Below are 21154 nucleotides of genomic sequence, written 5' to 3'. Positions count from 1 at the left end.
GTCAGGTGAGTCATAGGTGGTCCTCACACCTGGGAAGAAAGGGCCCCATCCTCAGAGTTGCAAAAGGCTGCAGGAGAACACTGGCATAGAGTATTTTAAAAGGCACATACAGAGAAAGTTATTAAAAGCTAAAGCAGTTTACATCATTGTACCTTTCAAAATTACAGTTCCTTTCCTGGGCTACTCCTGGGACAGTGAAACTACACACCACTCCTTTCTCGTGCTGAGGAAAGTCTCAATCTTGCCCTAAATGTAAGTCATTTTTTAATTTATACAGGTCCTTTCACAAACCTTATCTTTTTAGAAAATTACAGGCTATATTAGGGTTGAATGGTAACAATGCCATAGTTAAGGTTGTGACAGAATTTTGTTTTTTGTCAGGAATGTTAAGCCTTTATGGTGTTTTAAAGAAATATAAAAATGGGAGAAAATTAAAGTGTTAAAATTCAATTTATATTTTTCATGTTGGTTAGGTGCAGACTGGGTTCATATGCACACAAGAACTTTTTTTTAAATTGTCACTTTTAAATTTTACATACAATATTCCCCTACCTTCCGAAATCACTATTTTCCCCAGCTGTTGCAAAGGCAAACTGTCTTCCTGTTGATTCTGGTAGCTTGGTGAAATATCTTGACGCCCTATTTGACTTCTCCTCTTGGTGAATTTAACAAGACTATTGAGGAATACACTTTTGTTCGGAGATGTATCACCCATCATAATTGCTATTCCTGCTGTTTTATCTCAAATAATATATAAACATTTCTTTTGTGTTGACTGACCAATTCTTGTTTTTCTGTGTTGCAAGCCTGAAGAGGATTACGATACAATAATTTCAGAATCGCAACTTGAGTTTCCAATGCCTTTTGATTGTAAAGAGTGAATTTGACTGGATCAGTGGAATGTTTCCTATTACATTTCTCACTAATAGGTATATTTTAATTTTCAAAACTTGTCTTGCTTTCTGAATTTCAAAAGGCTCATTGCAAATAAGACTCGATATTTATCAAATGTGTATCTAATGTCAATGTGTGACAAAATAAGTGTTTTTTTTACTTATGCAGCAATCCTAATTATTTATTTAGCACCACATATACATATGACACTTTATAGCAGACAAAAAGACAAGGTCCCTGCCCTTTGGAGTCTACAATTTATGACTCCTATCCTTCATCTGCTTGTGTACAGATGGATAACTTCATCTGCACAGAGCCCCAGTTACTTCAATGGAGCTCTATACATTTGCAGCAGTTTGTCCACATGCAAGAAGTTGCAGGATTACAGACTAAGTGACACCAAATTTTAGTATTATTAGCATCTTTTGGTCTGGACACCTCACAAATATATAGCGTTTTCAATAGAATTAAATGTGATTGAGACCTTATACTAGGCCTAATTTTTTTCATCAGGTCTCTGACCATACTAATAAAGGTCAAGATGATTAAATATGCAACAAAGTAATGGCATAAAGCTTTAATGTCTTACTGACAAAACAACACCTGCATATTAAGCTCAAAAAAACCCCACCTCCTCATTAGTTTAGAAATTAATTTAATAAGTCTTTTCTGGCTGGGAATGCATATTTTATATGGAGCAAAGTTAATTACATTTGAGGTAGGAACCACACGGCAGTCTTTTTTTTTTTTTATTTTTTAAGTGTGATTGGAAAAATCAATCAAACCCAATAAAACAGACATTTGTTTTCATATGTTTGAAAATTTATTCATTGTATAAATTTCAATTTCCTTTGAAGACTACAAAACCTGCCACTTGACAGGGATGCAAGCAATGATATCTTTCCAGGACTGTTCATGGTTACATCTGGAACAGTTTAGATTACACATTAATAGTATGATTAGAAAATTTCCTAGATCATACTCTGAATAAAACAATCATTTAAGTATTCAGTACTATTTAACCTTTTTCCTAGCAATTCAATTCTATGACAGCAGTGCCAAGCATCTGAAAGATGCTATTTTAATTGTCTGCCAAAAGGTACAATACAGTTGAATTCCTGCTACTATACCTTAGACTCACTTACATGCCATGCGGAGGAAACTAGTATAAAGTATGCTAGGATAGAATTGTAGAAAAATATTTTATCTGTGATTTCATCATTTTTAAAAATTGTTTTAAGTAGATTCCCCCCCACCCCCATTAGATTGCAAAATAATTACATCCCTTATGAGTACACCTTCCCTTTGATTAGGTCAAGAGTATCAAGATAAAGCTAATCATTTACATTATTTTCATGAGTGAAAACCCAGCCATTAACCACTGATGCTTACCAACGAATGACATACCTAGAAGCCTGTTTCCAATAATAGAAAAGCAGAGCTTTAATTGGTATACTACATTTACAAAAACAAAGCAAACAAAAAACAAAACAAAATTTATTTCCTTATGCCTTTTTCTCTTAAAAAAAGTTTTAAATACTTCATTTGAAAAATTCAGTATAAGTTTTGTTCAGTACTAATAGTGATTATGAATAAAGATCTTCACCGTTGCTAGAAATAGATCTAATCTGAGTAGTGTAGCTACTCCCTCCCTTTGCTCTCACATACTCACACACCACTGGCAATTTTGCTTTGAAAAAATAGGCTATTCACCTGTATCTGCACGTCTCTATTTTTCCTCTTCCATGAATTTGTATTCTAGAGTCACTTGCTATGCTTTGCAGACAAAGAAGCAGTAGTGAAAATTTACACAGTGGGTCATACACCCTTCAAGCTTGTGTGGTAAGGAGTTGAGACTGCAACTAAGCAGCAGCATGTTAATTTCCCATCCTTAGTTCCTAAGTATCTGCAGTTACAAAAATATACCAAAGATGAATGGGGAGAAAAATGTGTGGATCCCAGAAAGAGACATGTATAAAAGTAGGTTAATTTGCCTGTAAAATTTATTTTCTCCACAGAAACACACTTGTCTAAACTAGGATTTAAAGCTATATTTGATCTAGACTTTAGATTTGACAAGTTTAAGATGTGTTAAAATACAATCACTTTGTCTTGACTAGTCTTTAAGGTGTTAATTAGGTTGTTTTATACAACTCCATCTAACAGCACACCTTAAAAACTTACTCTAGATCAAGCCTGAGAGATGGGCTATTTAAGAAATTAAAAGCCCAGTATGGTTCGCTTGCTTGTGCATATACACAGTAAGATGTGGGAGCAGTTTCTGTGTAAAAGAAACATACTGATCACATTCACATTTCCTAATAGTCTCTGCTTGGATATATTGACTACAAAGACCAGTAAGCACAGGGAACAAAGGTGACTTTGTAGCTTAAAAATATTGAAGCATCGGTTTGTGCTTTCGTTAATATGCCACCACAGAGTCCCACTTTCAGACAGAACCAGGTAGCGGATTATTTCTAGCTTAAACTGAGACTGCCATACAAAACCTAACTTCTGAAATTAGACAATTGTTAAAAATGCACATGCACTGCCAAAAGACTAACAAATTTCTGCCACAGTCATTTGTCTTGATATTGTCATAACTTTGGTGGATTACGCACACAGATACTCTCTCACAAGACAGATACATCCCCTTGCAAGGCAAGGAGAGTACAGTGAAACTGATGGATTGTGGTTAGTTTCTGACACTGTCTGGGGTGATGATGAAGGTAGTGTCTTTATAGCCCATAATGGAAATGTATATGATGCATGCTGGGTATGAGGTTTCTGATCTTTAGGTTGAGTTTGGGAGGGAACACAGAAGCAGAATAAATGAAACAACTGTAAAATTAAAGACTTCAGGAACACAGAAATTACCATATTTGAGTAACTACTGATTTTCTGCTCTGTTATATTGACTATAATACCAGATGTTTCAGAGGAAGATCTAAAACCCCCAGCACTCCTATTTATTAAGTATATATGGGATATTCCTTCCTGAATTCAGTTGCTGATCATTTTATGACTTGAAGCAAAAGAACTGAAAGACCATGTAATTATTCCAGCAGTACTGTTCTAAAATGAAAGCTATCAACTAGATTTGACTTAATGTTTAACCTTAATCTTCGAAAGAAGAAATTAAAAACAGTTTCCAGGATACATGGTTTCTTAATTTTTGTCAAGCCTGACTTATAGTTACTGATGGACCTGAAGAGAGAGATGCTGAAGGGTGAGATTACCAAACAGTTGTTAGGCTAACACCATGGTGCTGCAGCCAATCTCAAAGGAAAGACTATGCTGCAAATGGCTTTTCCCCTCCTCAACATTAAGGATATTTCTTGTATAAAGGGAGAATCCTCAACAGAATGAAAGAGCCACCACTCAATGGTAGAACATTAGGTAAGGAGGAAATGGTAGAACATTAGGTATCGAGGAAATTACGCTGAGGATAGTAGTGAAACAAATACGTTCAAGACACCTGTTAGACTTTTTGTGATCAATCAGAACCCTCCAGTTAAAAAGTTATTCTTTAATAATATAAACCAACATTAAAAATTCTCTATTTCCTTTGGATTACCACGCCCCACTGAGACCAAGGGTAAATCTTGAGGGCCCTGCTAGAGTTCTGCATCTTGCCTTGGAAAGTCCCTAACGCTTCATCATCCTTGCCAAATTTAGATCAGCACCATGGCAAGGTATTAAGAAATAAGACACATCAGGTTCCACAGAGGGCAGTAAGACAGATTGCTTTGCATGTTTAATAAAGGAACCCTTATTATTACTATTTATTTGTAAAGGGCCTTTCTTGTTCTCTAGACCCCTTGAGGGACATCAGCATAGACAGCACCAAACTACATACAAAGCCTCTAGCTTTTCAGCTCTAATTGCTTTTTTTTTTTTTTTTTTTTTTTTTAAAGGGAGCATGGAGTCTACATAATTCCCCCACACTCCTACCTTTTGATTAGGAGACTATGTGACAGCATGATTCTCTGTTTGGCATTTTAACACCAGTGATCAAGTTGATTCTGGAAGCTAAACAGTTTGTTCTCCAATTAAAATCCCTTCCCTTTCCCAATCCTCTATTTCTACTCCCTTTTCAGAGATCCCCACAAGTTTATACGGAGACCAGAATGTCTTCCCTCCTTCAATTTAGAGCATTAAACGAACAAGCTATGATGTTTATCCCTACCTCACACTTAAAACAGTAGCTAGTTGCTTAACTGTAAAGTTCCAGGCAGCTTGTAAAAACCTAAGCTTTCCTGTTTGCCAAGGAATACCTAAAAACTTCTGACAGAGTCTTCGTTCCATGTTCATAGGGATCAATGAATCAGATGGAGGAAATCTGTGGTGTGACATTAATGAAGGACTTCACTTTCTCTTTCCACAAATTTCTTTGAAAACTTCTCACTGTAGGAAAACTAACAAATTGGTTATTGGAAAAATAACTGAACAGACTAATTGACCAAGAATCACACTGTCATTTGTCCTGATCTCTTGATTTTTAAAAAGTATTGTTCACAGAATGTGCACTAAGCTCCATATTTAGTAGCTTTGGATATTTCTGTAAAGGGTATTTGATACAGGTAGTCAGCTGATGTACCATTTTCTTTGGCAGAATGGGATATAAGCCAAACTTTAATGTGCTCCAGTGCACACTCAAGATCAGCTATCTGCAGTGAATCTCACAGACTACATAAAAGCAAGCACGTTTTATGATTTGTGTCCTCAGAACGTAAACTAAGAGCCTTTTACACTCACATTAAAAGAAAAAGTGGGAAGAACACTGCCATCAAGGAACACGAAAAGGATGGTTTTGTTTTACTTGACTTGGACAGTACAATTTTAAGGGTGCCTGGACTGGTGATGAAAGGCCCACGGAGACCAATTATGGTGCTAGAACCTCAGACGTCAGTTAAAAGTACTGGATGGTTCCATTCTGACTGCTTTGGACTGTAAACAGAGCATCACAAGAATGAAAAAATTGAAATTCATCAGTCCAGTATATTCTAACCACAAGAGACAAAGTTTACATCCATTTTTGGTAAGCATCTGTTTATCAATGGACATTGTCTTTTGCTTTAGAGTCAGCATTACATTTCTTCTCTAACTCTCTAATGCCAGCACCAGCTAAACAAAATATGTCAGCTCTTAACTAAAGTATAAATATTAAATGAATTATGAGAAAAAGCAAGAAACAACTGTCCTGAAAGGGAAAACTATTTAGCAACGATTCCTGAGTCCTGTAATTGGTGGGGGAAAAGAGATGGGGGTGATGTGGAACAAGATACTTTTTGTTATGGATGCATTACCTATTACATGTGTGAGAAACCCACTGTTTAAATTTTTAATACTACAACATCTCTCTGGTTTTCATAACAGACATGCAACTTCAAAAACATGGAAATGTAGAAAAGACATAGACAAGGAAAAATACACATTCATAATATTACATTCAATAGCTGTTTAACAGTCAAGGCTGTTTTAGAGCTGTCCAACAATACTGATTAATCCAGGTGAACTGTTTAACCAGAGTTAATTGTCAAAATGATTAATAAAATCTAAATAAACCAAGGCATGTATACATTAAAGAAAACAGCACAGAAAAGTACTGCTTATGAATTGTTTACAAAAACATACAAAATGTTGGATGGCACAAAGTATACAGTGCTAATATAAACAGATTGTTTAAGCTAAGTGCTTAACATAAACTGTCCATCCCAACATGTAACAAAGAATATTTTAGGGGACGAGAAATATTTCTTATAAAAATAATGCTATATGGTGCAGAGTGCTTTATTCAGTGTATTTTTATGATAGAGTTGGCATTCATAATTCTTCTAGTTTATTCAATTACTGAACATGTTCATTTTCATTGTGTTTCCATTTTTCACTCCATCCAAAGCTCCAGAAAGGTCAGAAACTTGCCATCAACAGTTTAAAGGGAGAATAGATGAAAGCAGTAGCAACAATAGGAGCAGCAGCATTATGGGTACCAGCTGGGACAGAGTGTGCTTGCAGGAATCTGTCAGATATGTGCTACTTGTCGCCATGATTTGTGCTATCATCTTATACCATGGTACCAAGTATCTGGTTGAGGTCACTTCACAGGGCTGTTGAGGTAATTTTTTTTATACCTCTCCTCTGAGCAAGAGTAGAACGGCCTACTGGCTCCAAAACTGGTGACTGATTGCGGTTCAAAGCAGAGTATGTGGCTGCCATGGCACCCTAAAGGGTTAGAATGCAGAGGTAAAAAACAAAACAAAACAACCCCCCCCCCCCCCCCCACATTGTGACTTTACTACATACTAGCGATCATAACAATATTACATGATTTAGAGATCTTTAATAATCAAACTGTTTTCTCTAGTTAAAAACAATGGGCTTGAATTACCAGTGTATTATTCTAGCTATTTAAAGCATGACTACATTAACTAGATCCCAAAAGTGCAGAGAGTAAAATCCCACTAGAGCAGTGGTTCTTAACCTTTACTGCAGCCTGCACCCCTTTGAGTCTCAAAATATGTCCTCGCACCCCTTATCAAAAATCAAAATATGTTCTCGCACCCTTATCAAAAATTGTTGAAGTAGGTCAGTTCTTTAAACCTAGATATATTTTTTGTTTGTATATTACAGTAATTGTTAAAAAATGTATAATGTTAATAAATACATAGGTTTGATGAAACAAAGTAGTTGTACTTATGTGCCTATGCTTAATTTATGTTTTCGATGATTTACCTTCTAAAAAAATCTGGCATGTCTTGCATCACCAGAAAGGGCATCGTGCACCCCAGGTTAAGAACCACTGCACTAGAGGATTGTCCTTGTTTATGGTCTGGCTAACCATTTCTGTTTTCACTAAAAATTGCTTTAAAATATGTTTCATTACTAGTTTATATAAATATGAAGCGTATACATCTAAATTAAGTTTACAAATTGTTAGGAAATTCTAATCTATGGCTGGGATCTGAACTTGGTTCCTTGCTTCTAAGCCATTTAGTGCTGGAAGCTCTGTGTCTTACAGTTGACTTAGGGTCATTTGATTAACTCTTAAGATGTAAGATCCCTCTTCGGTGGTTGGGAGGTTCACCATGACATAAGGCCTCTGAGGGACTTTGTATGTGTGTGCGGGAAATGAGTGTGGGGATCTTCAATCTCACCCACCCAGGTTAAAATTAAAATAAAAAAATCAGTTGGTATCAAAAGTGGTTTGTGTTTCAGACTATCAAGTGTTGATCGTTATATAATACACCATTCAATATAACCTTTGCTATAAGGTTTCCATTTCATTTTTTATTTTTAATGAAAATTTTGTAAAAAAGAATCAATTTCACCTCCAAAATATCAATTTTTATACTTATAATCCCTCCACTAAAATCACACTAGCAGCCATAACTACAATTCCTCCATTGTAAACATCTATATCACTTACAGTCTCAGATGAACTATTTTTTAAAATCAGAGTTTAAAATCTAGGAGTCAACAGTCTAAATCACCAGGGAAAACACTATTTATAAACTCATTTTATCTTGTAATCTGTCTTAACACAAAAAGTAAAACAGCATGGAGATTGCAGTGTACTGCTCTTTGTGAACAGAGCAGATTTATTCTCCACAGATGGATTCACTTGAAGTCCTTTACATTAGGTAAATCACAAGTTCACTTGGCTTAATGCACTGTGTTTACTGAACTCACACACAATCATAAAAGTTTGTGATTAGTACTTAGAGCAAATGCATGGTAACTGTTTTTGTTTACAATTCATACTAGCTAATCACCTAGCTGAACACACAAATTTATTTACCTTCACCAAATGTGGAGCATCCTGTCGGTTTAGCTGGTACTGAGGCAACTGGTCACTGTCAACTATCCAAGGGTGTCTAAGAACCTGGGCAGCAGTCAGTCTTTGATGTGGGTCGACATGAAGCATCTTTGAAACCAGGTCCTGTCAACAATACAGAAACAGTTAATTCAGATGAACAGTAAAATTTAAGGCAGTACAGATTAATTTTTAGAGCATTAATAATGTTAAACATGATTAAAATTCAAGTTTTGAAGAAATATTTTGTTGTGATCAGTAGTTTAAGCAAATCTCCAGGCCATCGTCTGGAAGTGGTTGAAGTATTACTCCATACTGTGCCCAAAAATGCCAAGATCTATTGGAGAGTTTACAACATAACTAGTCAAGTGAAGAGCAGTATGCAAGTGAAATTATATAGATCAATTCTGAGGTATCTTACTCTAAGGGCATGTCTACACTACAAACTTAAGCCAACCTATGTTAGGTCAACTTACAGTCACCGCAGTAATTACTGTGGTGGTTCATTTCCACACTGCTCTGGCTTCTGTCACACTGCTTCTGCGTCCACATCAGGAGTACTTCCACTGACATAAGAGGGGCAGTGTAGGGGGTAGAAAGCCCAGGCTCTCAGCTCCATGCAGCTCCCTGCTGGTATCCCAACTGCCTCCCATGCCCTTGGTTTGCTGCTAGCTGGGTGATCAAGGAGCCAGGACCCCAGCTCTGAGTGGGGAGCAGGGACCCTGGGCAGCCACCAGGATGGAACAGGGACCCTGGGAGCAGCTTGGCTCCGAGCGAGAAGCCTGGTCTGCAGCCCAACTGGGCGCGGGGAGTCTGGACAGCAGCCCTGCTGGGAGCTGGGAGCCTGGGGCAGCCTAGCTCTGAGTGGGGAGTCCAGGCAGCAGCCCAGCTGGGAACGGGGGCCAGCCGAGCTCTAGTTGGAGCCCCCCTCCTTCCCCTGGATGACAGCACAAGTTGTGAGCAACTTTCTTGTCAATTTGGAGCCATGAAATTGACAAGAATGACAACCAACAGCCGACATAAGTAACCCGCAGTGTCAACACAGACACTGTGTTGCCCTAACTACACAGGCATCACCTCCATGAGAGGCGCAAGGCTTGAGTTATTATGTCAGTGTAGTAGGGCACTTACATAATTAGGTCAACATAAGCTGCCTTACGTCGACTTGACTCTGTATTGTAGACCAGGGCCCATATAAAGGGTAAGGAGAGTATAAAACTTCTAATTCTGGGACAACTGCTTATGAGAAAAAATGCATTTAGTAATCTTAAATTGACTAAAAACATTCTAAAGTACTTAACAGCATGCAAACATTTTCTTATAAAACAAACTCTCTGTTGTGGAGTTTGGAATAAAGACCCTAATAAAAAGACTTCTTAAAAGCTGAATGATTTTAGACACATTCGGGACTCCCAGTATAATTGGTTGGGATGGCACTGAATAAAGAGATAAGTGATCTATATCTTGTCCAGGACAAAAGGTAGACATGTCAGTCAGGCTGTTTAACATAAAATGTGGGAAAATACTTGTGAGTATTTAGAAATCAAGACATATGGAAGCACAAAGCAAATTAAAGACATTAGCCAAAGAAGGGGGGAAAATGCTTAAATAATTTGAGTTCTTTGAGCATATTAGGGCTTTATTATAACTAGATAGAGGGTGATGAAGACTATTGAATGCTTTTGAACATTATATATATAGTGCTAAGTTATGGCTGCCCTTCACAGATACTTCATGGACCCATAAAAGAAGCGCCCAAGAGCATGTGGTCATAACTACTGCATCCTGATTTGGTTTTTCAGCGCCCCACAAAATTAAAAGTGGTGGTGGTAAACGTGGTTATTTTTCTTCCTACACATGACTGACTGTTTAAACATGAAGGGTTCATAATTATCAAATGAATATCTACTCATACAAAGGATTGGCTCAGTACATTTTTAAAAATCTGCAACCTTCATTAAAATCATGTTTTCTAATATTATAAGCAATTTTTATTGTGACAAAAAATCCTTTACAGAATCTGTTAAAATCCATCTCATGCACAAAAAGACAAAATATTAAATATACTTGCCTTAGCTGTAACTGAAACTGAATTCCAGTAACCACCAGTGAGAGAGAACTTTCCACTACCTATTCGTGCCAATATCTCCTCTGGGGTATCATCGGGACCATTTGCGAAAGGAGTGTAGCTAATTAATCAAATAAGTTCAGAGTATTAATAGCTTTTCCGTGCTGGACTCCAATCTTTATTTCAAGTCTGACCACAGTTGCCAGTGGTTTCAAAATAATCGTAATTAACACCCCCCTCTCCAACATCAAAAATTATAGTAAAACTGATTTCAAAAGCACCCAAAAGAATAAATTATAGATGAACTACATGGTAGAATGGGAATATCATTCTGACTGTATTGTGTGAAGTGATCTGATTCATTCTTGTGAGTAATCAAACTTCTACTCCTGAGGACATTCTGCGCCAAAAATTAAAAATTCTGTGCACAATATTTTCAAATTCTGAAAAATTCTGCAAATTTTATTTGTCAAATAAATGTGGAGGCTTCAGCATGGCATTGGGGAGCACAGGCCACTGGCTGCACAGAGGTGGGAGATCACAGTGCAGCTACCCCCTCGGGACACAGATTCAGCGGTGAGGTTGCACCCAACCCTGACACAGTGCAAGGACCGGGCCTGCCCCAGAAACACTCCAGGGCCCTGCTCCTCCATGCCAGATGCACCAGGTGTTGGTAGGCAGGCTCGGCAAGGCAGGATCTAAGTGTGGAGAGGTTCAATATGGGGAGTCCAGGTGTGAGCTGAGAGGGCTGTATGTGAGGCAACTGGGTGCAGGCAGCTCAGTGGGAGATCCGGGGGGGGAGGGAGAAGGGGAGGAGGGGAAGAGATCTGGATGCACAGGGGCTTCTTGGGATTTTGTGGGTGCAACAGTAATGGGACTCTGCAGGGGGTCCAGGTGAAGGTGATTGGGCCTCAGCAAGGGGGATCTGGGTATAGGGGGGGAATAGAGCTTGGCATGGGGTCTGGGTGTGGGGGGGTTAGTGGGGGTCCAGATGCTGGGGGAGAGGGGCTCAGTGGGGGTAGGGAACCAGGTGCAGTTGGTTGGGGCTCGTGGGGTGGGGATCCGGGTGGCTCGTCAGGGTGATCCAGGTGAAGGGGGAGTAGGGCTCATCGGAGGGGGAGGGGGGCGGGTTCTGAGTGTGTGGGAGTGAGGCGCGGTGAGCTATGATGGAGTCTGGATGCACAGGGGTTGGGTGGATTGGGGAGCAGCTCCTTGTACAGGGATCCTTGCCGCTGCAGCTGAGGAGCGATGGATGCAGGAAGGAGAGTTTGTGGCGCTTCCTGCAGCTGGGGTAGAAATCTGGGGGTTGGTCTGACCCGGCCCTGGGTTCCCTGTAGGGGAAGAGGAAGTCCCATCCTTCCCAGCTGAGCTGAGACTAGCCCCTGATCCCGGCGCAGAGTAGGAGTCACCAGCCAGGGCTTCCCTAGTCTTGGCCCCGGCCCCACAGTGATCTACCTCTTTGCTGGCTGCCCTGGGCACCCGAAACATACTGCTGTGGAAGGTCGCATGACTGCTCTTGTAGCTTCCCTTTGCTTCCCCGTCAGAAAGTCATTTTTCTGCGGGGAAGAAAAGAAATCTGAGGGGGACATAAAATCGGCACATGCGCAGTGGTGCCGAATTCCCCAGGAGTAAACTTCAAAGCATCACTGGTGTAATGCTGTAGGAAATATGGGAGACATTTTATGATATTGTTGATACCAAAATTATAAAATTGCAATGAATCATGCAAGATATGCTGTGTGAGGTATCTGCGAAAATGTTATACATTGCCAAGTCTGATTATCTTGTTCATGTTTGTATCACATTTGTATTATGAGTTATAAATATGTAGGGTATATCTGTATTTCAAAACTTGTGCTGTGTTTCTGGGTGACACCCCCAGACAGATTGGCATCAGCGCTAGGCCTGCATGATGGCCAACAAGGGACATCAACTGTACAATAAACCCATTGAAAGGGCCAGGGACTATACCTTATGACTCAGCAAGGCATGCAGGGGCATGCCTATGGAGAGAACTCTACGGCCTTTCAATGCCATGTGCTATCTGCTGTGAGTTTGTGTTTGAAACAAAGGAAGTACCAGCATGTGGCAAAAGGACTATAAAAGGCAGCTGCATCATCTCCATTTTATCTTCAGTCCTGCTTCTTACCCTGGAAGAACTTTGCTACAAACTGAAGCTCTGAACAAAGGCCTGAATTACCCATCCAAGCTGTGGATGTATTCCAAAGGGACTTTCAAGCCAGCAAACTCAGCAATACTGCTAAGAACCTAATACATGAACTCTGAAGTCTCTGTATGTATCTGAGTGCTTTACCATTTAATAGCTCTCTTCTTGTTCTTTCTTTTTTCTTTATAATAAACCTTTAGTTTTAGACACTAAAGGATTGGCTGGTAGTGTGGTATTTTGGGTAAGATCCAAACCTATACTGACTTGGTAACGTGGCTGACCCTTTGGGGTCAGAAGAACACTTTGTATATGTGAGCAGAGCTTTTTAAATAACTTATCACTGTACTGGACCTATGTGCTGACTGGGAGCCAGAGAACTGGAATGCAATAAAGGAGGCTGCTTCTTGAAAACCAGTGTGGGAGATCAGAAGCACAATTTGTGACTGGTTGGGGAATTTAACTTGAGTGTTACCCACCAGTCTTTGGAGTATCTGCTCTCCCTTTTGCAGCCTGCCCTGACCTTGGCATTTCTAGCGAGGGCTGATCTAGGCACACCGGGTCAAAGCTGGTAAATTTTAACCACATATATTCTCTTCAATATGCATAGTACTTTCTAGCTTTTTTGGTAGAAACAAGTTTCCACTTCATGTAAAGTAACAATGTATGTGAGTCTATTCCTATTCTTAAATAATCATAAGGCTACAAAACATACATTTGATATAATCTTTGACTAGATTTAACAACAGTTAAGCAAACTCATAGGGAAGTTTATTTTAGATATCAGACTCTTAAGAGCTTGATCCTACTACGTGCAGAGCATACTCAACTCCCACAGAAACCAGCACCCAGCACCTCCCAGGAATATTAGCATCTTGCAGGATTGAGCACATAATCAGTACTTTGTTTGAGAATAGTAAACTTGTATAAGCAAACAAAAAAACCCACTTAATTTCTGCAAACTCACCCAGTGAGCATAGTATAAAGCAGGACACCAAGACTCCAAATATCACAAGCAGCATCATAGCCTTGCCGTTTTAAAACCTGTGAAAAGCAAATATATTAATTTCTACAGAAAACAGTACACTTTATTATGATTTTGGTGCCAACGTTATCATATTGCTTCAAAGATCTCAACTGTTTATTGTTTCAAAAGCTAAATTCATTGATAATTTTACAATTATGCAATAATGGAGAAACAATGTTTAAATAATGAAAAAACCCTATTAAAATAATCTGAAGGCATGTACACCACAACTTGATATTTACCTCTGGAGCAACAAAATTTGCTGTGTAACATGGAGTCATCAAAAGACCATTTTCTGCTCTTAGCTGTTTTGCAAAGCCAAAATCACAAATTCGAATTGATTCTGGGTTACCAGATTCATCAACATAAAGAATGTTGCTAGGTTTCAGATCTCGATGAACAACCTAAATAAAAACACAAATACAAAAAACAAAATATAGAATAGTGTTCTCTATTATAAGCACTTACTTCACTGCTTTTTAATTTGTAGTTAGCAATGGCCTTTAAAAGAAGGTGATGTTTCTAATATCAACTCCAGTACACCATAATGCATTGTTTTTGGCTACCCAGAATGTCAGAATGGTGAAATACATGAGTTAATTTTGAGAACAATACAATAGGTCCAGTTTTCAAATTTGGGCACTCTGAGCATGGAAGTGATGTTTGACACGAGTTGATGATGATGATGAACACTGTGGCGGAGTGGACTAGGCCCTGAGGCCCTTGCTGGAGGCCTTGTGGCCCTGCTACACCCTGCCCCAGAAAAGGGCAGTAGAGACAGGGGCGGCTCTATGTATTTTGCTGCCCCAAGCATGGCAGTCAGGCAGCCTTCGGCGGCATGCCTGCGGGTGGTCCGCCGGTCCCGCACCTTTGGCCTACCCATCGACGAATTGCTGCAGAAACTGCAGCACTGGCGGACCTCCTGCAGGCATGCCGCCGAAGGCAGCCTGACTGCCGCCGTCATGCCGACCGGCAGGCCCCCCCTCGCGACTTGCCGCCCCAGGCACACGCTTGGTGTGCTGGTGTCTGGAGCCGCCCCTGAGTAGAGAGGTCCTCCAAGTTGCCTAGAGCAACTGTGTGGGAAACAGCCAGTTAGGGCCCAGCAGGTCAGCATAAGAAGAGCTGCAGGGCCAAAGCGAGTTCAGTCTTCGCTAGAGCTGGAGGAAAGTGGATGGTCCTCCAGGCTGGCTGCTAGGACTGCACAAGGACAAGGCCTTGAGGTAAGGGTGAAGAATGTGCGGGAGCCATGAGGTAGTAGCCCAGGGAATTATAGCAGCAATGCAGTTTATTTAAAGGGACATTGCAAACAGCTGCGATCTATCTATAGGGTTCCTGGGCTGGGTCCCTCCACCAGCCACTGGGAAAGTGGCCTGGAGTTTGAGGCACCCCAGAAGGGGGACTGAACTGTAGTGGCCCAGCTGAAGAGCTGGGGCCAGAAAGGCCCTGAGAGGGTGAAGACATTGCCTCCAGGGAAGGAGTCCTAGGGCTCTGTTCTGAGCAGGAACAAACTGAGGGACACATTACAGAGGGCACAGAGAGGCCCCTGTTGCACTTGTACCCCGAAAGGGGTTTGTGTTGCTTTGATCTCACAGACAGACAGTGTATGACTTGGCTGGAGTCAGTGAAGAGCCATCATAAACAGGTAGAGAGAGTGTGCAGGCACATGCGCTCGGCCGGGGGGCACTCGTGAGAGGTGAGTTCAAACCCCTTACAAACGTCAAGTAATTTCATCTCCAAATTTCCTAGAACGATAGTGTTTGGAGAAACAAAGATCATGTAGGCTGAATTATTGACAACCGTTTCTTGAGATATAAATTTAGGAATATGACTTCAACATTTGTCACAAAGACTGTTACCATACATAATGGGATGCTATGGCAGACAAGCAAATGAATGTATTAATGAGTTGTTAATTATAAAGCTTATTATCCCCTCCTCTTTCTTCCCATCATAGATACAGATGTGTCACCTGTTTTCCTCCTCCAACCACTCCACGTGCTTTGGTGACATCACTACCTCCTGCCTTATGGCCTCCCTGGCTCCCAATGTCACTCTCCATCTTTGTCCTTAACCATCATGTTCCTTTCTTTTACAATACAAAGATTTTTCACTTTTTACTCTAACTATCACCACATCAACCTTACCCACCTCTAAATTACTTTGTCTGTGAAAATGAGCTTTCCGCTACAGAAACTATCGGGAGTTTGAGAGTTTTGGAGAAAAGGTTTGGTGCAGCATAGTTATTTTCTAGGAAACACTTGTTTAATTTTTACACAATGGAAGAATGCGCCAGATGTGGATTTGTCCTTGTAAATTGTGTTTCTGTATATATTAGATAATGCATTTCTAAATGTTTTATTCAAGTAGAATACTTACCCCTTGTGCATGGAGGTACTCAACAGTTCTTGTTATTGTGAGCAGGACAGCACTAGCTTCTCGTTCTGAGAAAAACTTTTGCCTAAGAATTTTGTCCAGCAGTTCTCCTCCTTTCATAAGTTCTGTTACCACATATACATACTTTCCATCATCATACACCTACAAAAATGAAATAAATTAGCATCTAAACTTCTTTTAAAAAGTTATCTTCTATTACCCTTCTCTAAGGATGTCAAGATAGTGCAGATAACCCAAAAGAATTCTTTTTATTACAAAACCTGTGGATTTACTGCCACTCCCCAACCAACCTACTCGAACAATATTTTAAATTGCAAAATGAGCACAAAACTTTATCTACTAAATAATAAGTACAGTAACTGAATAACATGCAATAAATTGCTAGGCAAAAGTCTGAAAACAAAGAACAGGTGAGTAAAATTTAGGAGTGCTCAAATTACTACTTTGATATCTAAATGACTATCAGATCTGGATGCACTAAAGTGGAGATAAGCTAACACTGCTATTGTCAATGCTGAATTAGAGCTAATTTCATAATGAAGTAACTATTCCACAAAAAAGTTCAGCAATGGCTAGAAATTAGCCATTTCAGCATCAGTTTTAGGGCATTATAGAATAACTTTTCAAAATTCATCTTACATAATAATTTGGGGACACTGCAGTTAGTGCATGAAACAATCTTAGATTTTATTGATTTCAAAATGTTACAATGCTAATTGTGTCAAAGACCATTTATAAATTCCTATCCCATTTCTTGGAAAATTTCATACTGTGCACACATGTACTATTCTAAAAAGCTTATTGAGGTCCATGAAGACTTCATCCTGTATTTTTCACTATGAAAAATTGTTTAAGTGCTTTTGCTTATGAGATAAGGTGGGTGATTATCTTTTATCAGATCATCTTCTGATGGTGAGAGAGACAAGCTCTTGAGCTCTGTGTGGCTTTTAGCTCATGTCTTTTACCAACAGAAGTTGGTGCAATAAAAAGATATTACCTCACCCACCTTGTCTCTCTAATATCCTGCGAGGGCTTGGCTACAACTATGTTCTATTCTGCTGAAACAGCTGACCAATTATCCATCTTACCAGCTGGGGGTACTGCAGCTTATAAACTGCATAGAAGCACCTTGAAAGCATTAATATATGAATACCACATTTAATTTTTATTGCACTTCCTTGGGCTTTTAACTTCAATCTCCTTCCAAATTTGGTTTTTATTTTAAAGAAACCTTCATTAAGTGATCCTCCCCCTCTTATACAGAAATGTACTTTTAGAGAAATCATTCCCTCATTATTCCCTCAGTGAGGGGGGGAAAACAATAACAGAAAATGTGGAAATGGCAGAGGTGCTTAATAACTTCTTTATTTCAGTTTTCACCAAGAAGGTTAGTGGTGACTGGACGTCTAACATAGTGAATGCCAGTGAAAATGAGGTAGGATCAGAGGCTAAAATAGGGAAAGAACAAATTAAACATTACTTAGACAAGTTAGAGGTCTTCAAGTCAGCAGGGTCTGATGAAATGCATCCTAGAATACTCAAGGAGCTGACTGAGGAGATATCTGAACCATTAGCAATTATCTTTGCAAAGTCATGGAAGACTGGAAAAGGGCAAATACAGTGCCCATATATAAAAAGGGAAATAAGAACAACCCAGGGAATTACAGACCAGTCAGCTTAACTTCTGTACCCGGAAAGAAAATGGAGCAAATAATTAAACAATCAATCTGCAAACATCTAGAAGATAAGGTGATAAGTAATAGTCAGCATGGATTTGTCAAGAACAAATAGTGTCAAACCAACCTGATAGCTTTCTTTGACAGAGTAACAAGCCTTGTGGATGGGGGGACGTGGTATATCTTGATTTTAGTAAAGCTTTTGATACTGTCTTGCATGACCTTCTCAAACAAAATAGGGAAATACAACCTAGATGGAGCTACTATAAGGTGAGTACATAACTGGTTGGAAAATTGTTCCTAGAGAATAGTTATCAGTGGTTCACAGTCATGCTGGAAGGACATAATGAGTGGCGTCTGACAGAGATCAGTTCTGGTTTGGTTCAATATCTTCATCAATGATTTAGATAATGGCATAGAGAGTACATTTATAAAGTTTGCGGACGATACTAATCTGGGAGGGGTTGCAAGTGCTTTGGAAGATAGGATTATAATTCAAAATGATCTGGAAAAATGGCCTCAAGTAAATAGGATGAAATTCAATAAGGACAAATGCAAAGTACTCCACTTAGGAAGGAACATTCAGTTGGACACATACAAAATGGGAAATGACTGCCTAGGAAGGAGTACTGCAGAAAGGGATCTGGGGCATAGTGGACCACAAGCTAAATATAAGTCAACAGTGTAACACTGTTGCAAAAAAAGCGAACATCATTCCGGGATATATTAGCAGGAGTGTTGTATTCAAGACACGCAATGTAATTCTTCTGCTCTACTCCACGCTGATTAGGCCTTAACTAGAGTATTGTGTCCAGTTCTGGTGCACATTTCAGGAAAGATGTGGACAAATGGGAGAAAGTCCAGCGAAGAGCAACAAAAATTATTAAAGGTCTAGAAAACATGACTTATGAGGGAAGATTGAAAAAATTGGGTTTTTTAAGTCTGGAAAAGAGAAGACTGTGGGGGGGAGGGAGCATGACAATAGTTTTCAAGTACATAAAAGGTTGTTACAAGGAGGAGGGAGAAAAATTGTTCTTGTTAACCTCTGAGGATAGGACAAGAAGCAATGGCCTTAAATTGCAGCAAGGGAGGTTTAGGTTGAACATTAGGAAAAAATTCCTAACGGTAAGGTGGTTTAGCACTGGAATAAATTGCCTAGGGAGGATGTGGAATCTCCATCATTGGAGGTTTTTAAGACCAAGTTAGACAAACACTTGTCAGGGATGGTTTCGATCAGTGGTGGGCAACCTGTGGCCCGCGGCCACTGGGAGCTGCAGGCGGCCGTACCTGCGGACAGTAAACAAACTGTCTTGCAGTCCGCCAGTGGATTACCCTGATGGGTCGCAGGTTGCCCGCCACTGGTTTAGATATTACTTAGTCCTGCCATGAGTGCAGGGGACTGGACTAGATGACCTCTTGAGGTCCCTTCCAGTCCTATGATTCAATATAAAATTTCCAAAATGTTAGAATTATCTGCCCCTATAGTATCTCCAAAAACGATGAAATTACTTTTGTTTCACTTTTAAATTAAAAGTAGTATCTTTGGTTCTAATAAAATAAAATTGTTTATTTAACTAATGAATGAATCAAGAGGAAATCTCTTGTCATTTTTATTTTTCTCCTCTCAAAATCTCTAAAACAATTATATTTTACACTTTATTATATTTTATAGTATAGGCTAATAAACTTAGCAAATTTTGGTTTTCAAAGTGAAGGAAGTTTAGTTACTCAAATGTTTAAAAGTGACATTTCTATATCTTTAAATACACTGCAGAGTAGTTAAAATTAGTTAGGTAGGGGTTTTTGTTTTTTTCATTTATTTGCTTTATCAATAATAATTGAGCTGCATTGTGAGGAAAACAGTGTCTTGACTATCCATCATTCCAATGCAGCAACCTTTAAGATGAAACATAACTAGGGCTGAGTGAAAATTGGAATTTCCATCCTGTGGGAAATTCTAATATTTCTACATTTGTTTTCATCCTAAATCTGGACTGAAAGTAGAAATGTGGAAAAAAAATATTTGAAAATGTTGAAACGTTTTGTTTTGGCATTCCAAAACTGAAATGTTTTGTTGTAATGCATTGAAACATTTTATTTTGAGTTAATTCAATGTTAAGCTGAATGTGCTTAAGGGTCCATGATGCCTCATGGGGAGAGGTAGTACTCAGATTGTGCAGTAACCGGAGTTCTTTGAGATATGAAATGGAGCACCCACAGGGACTCCAAGAGTCAATACTTGGAGAGATTATTGACCTTGTGCAGTAACTGAAGTTGTTCAAGATGTGTTCCTGTGGGTGCTCCTCTACCTGTCCTCCTTCCCCCCTGCTTCAGAATTTCCTTTGTGGTAGAGAAGGAACTGAAAGCGGTTTGCTTGTGCAGCTCTGTATGTCCTCCGAACAGGGAACGAAGATGTGTAGCATGCATTTGTGGGCCGAACAGAATGATATCTAAAATTGCCCATCAAAGGCACATGCACATCTATATCCCTGTGGGTGCTCCACTTCAGGTGATTCCTGACTAGTATCCTCATATTGCATTGCCAATTGCAGCATCTGATTTATAGGCATGAACTAGAACATAATGGTTGGAGGAAGTACATACAGAGATCCAGGTTGTAGTGCTGCAAATTTCAGTAACTGGAATGTCTTTGATTAATGCCATAGATGTAAACTGTGACCTTGCAGAATGAACTATTACTCTAGAAGGAGGCTGAATGTCAACAAAGTTATAACATGCAATAATAATTCTCGAGATCCATCTTGAGTCTCTTTGGGTGGAGAATGCACATCCTTTGTACCTGTCCTCAACTGAAAAGAGTCTAGAAGACTTTCAGAATAGTTTGGTTTTGTCCAGTTTGAAAGCTAATGCCCTTCTGACATACAGGGTACAAAAGGCAGCTTCTTGTCTACTCGGATGTTGTTTTGGGGAAAAAAATGGAAGACAAATAGTCTGCTTCATATAAAATTCAGAAGACACCTGAGGGAGAAACGTGAGTCAGAACAATGCATTTTCCTTGAGAAACACTAAAAGGAGGATCTCCCATCAAAGCACCCAGTTCTCCAACCCTGTGGGTGAAAGTGATGGCTACCAAGAAAGCTGTTTTCATGGATAA

The 21154-nt window shown here is 39.5% G+C and overlaps 1 protein-coding gene across 3 annotated transcripts in view; it reads right to left on the bottom strand.

Annotated features, from left to right (window-relative positions):
- Nucleotides 1-1679: 1679 nt before the first annotated feature.
- Nucleotides 1680-21154, bottom strand: part of RPS6KA3 (ribosomal protein S6 kinase A3) — a 128720-nt gene continuing 109245 nt past the window's right edge. For 2 of the 3 annotated variants that reach the window (XM_054006407.1, XM_054006417.1), the window contains exons 17-22: nt 16346-16504; nt 14212-14373; nt 13910-13986; nt 10782-10899; nt 8696-8836; nt 1680-7119 (exon numbers count right to left, since the gene is read on the bottom strand). In XM_054006407.1, coding sequence (XP_053862382.1) covers nt 6997-7119; nt 8696-8836; nt 10782-10899; nt 13910-13986; nt 14212-14373; nt 16346-16504 — 780 coding nt within the window. In that variant the 3' untranslated portion in view covers nt 1680-6996. The remainder of the gene's footprint in view (nt 7120-8695; nt 8837-10781; nt 10900-13909; nt 13987-14211; nt 14374-16345; nt 16505-21154) is intronic. The other variant, XM_054006425.1, reaches the window with a different exon arrangement.

The sequence above is a fragment of the Malaclemys terrapin genome, chromosome 1, assembly GCF_027887155.1.
Source record: "Malaclemys terrapin pileata isolate rMalTer1 chromosome 1, rMalTer1.hap1, whole genome shotgun sequence".
Taxonomy (NCBI): Eukaryota; Metazoa; Chordata; order Testudines; family Emydidae; genus Malaclemys; species Malaclemys terrapin.
Note: the sequence above shows the minus strand (reverse complement) of the source record. Positions and strands in the feature narration are given on the sequence as shown.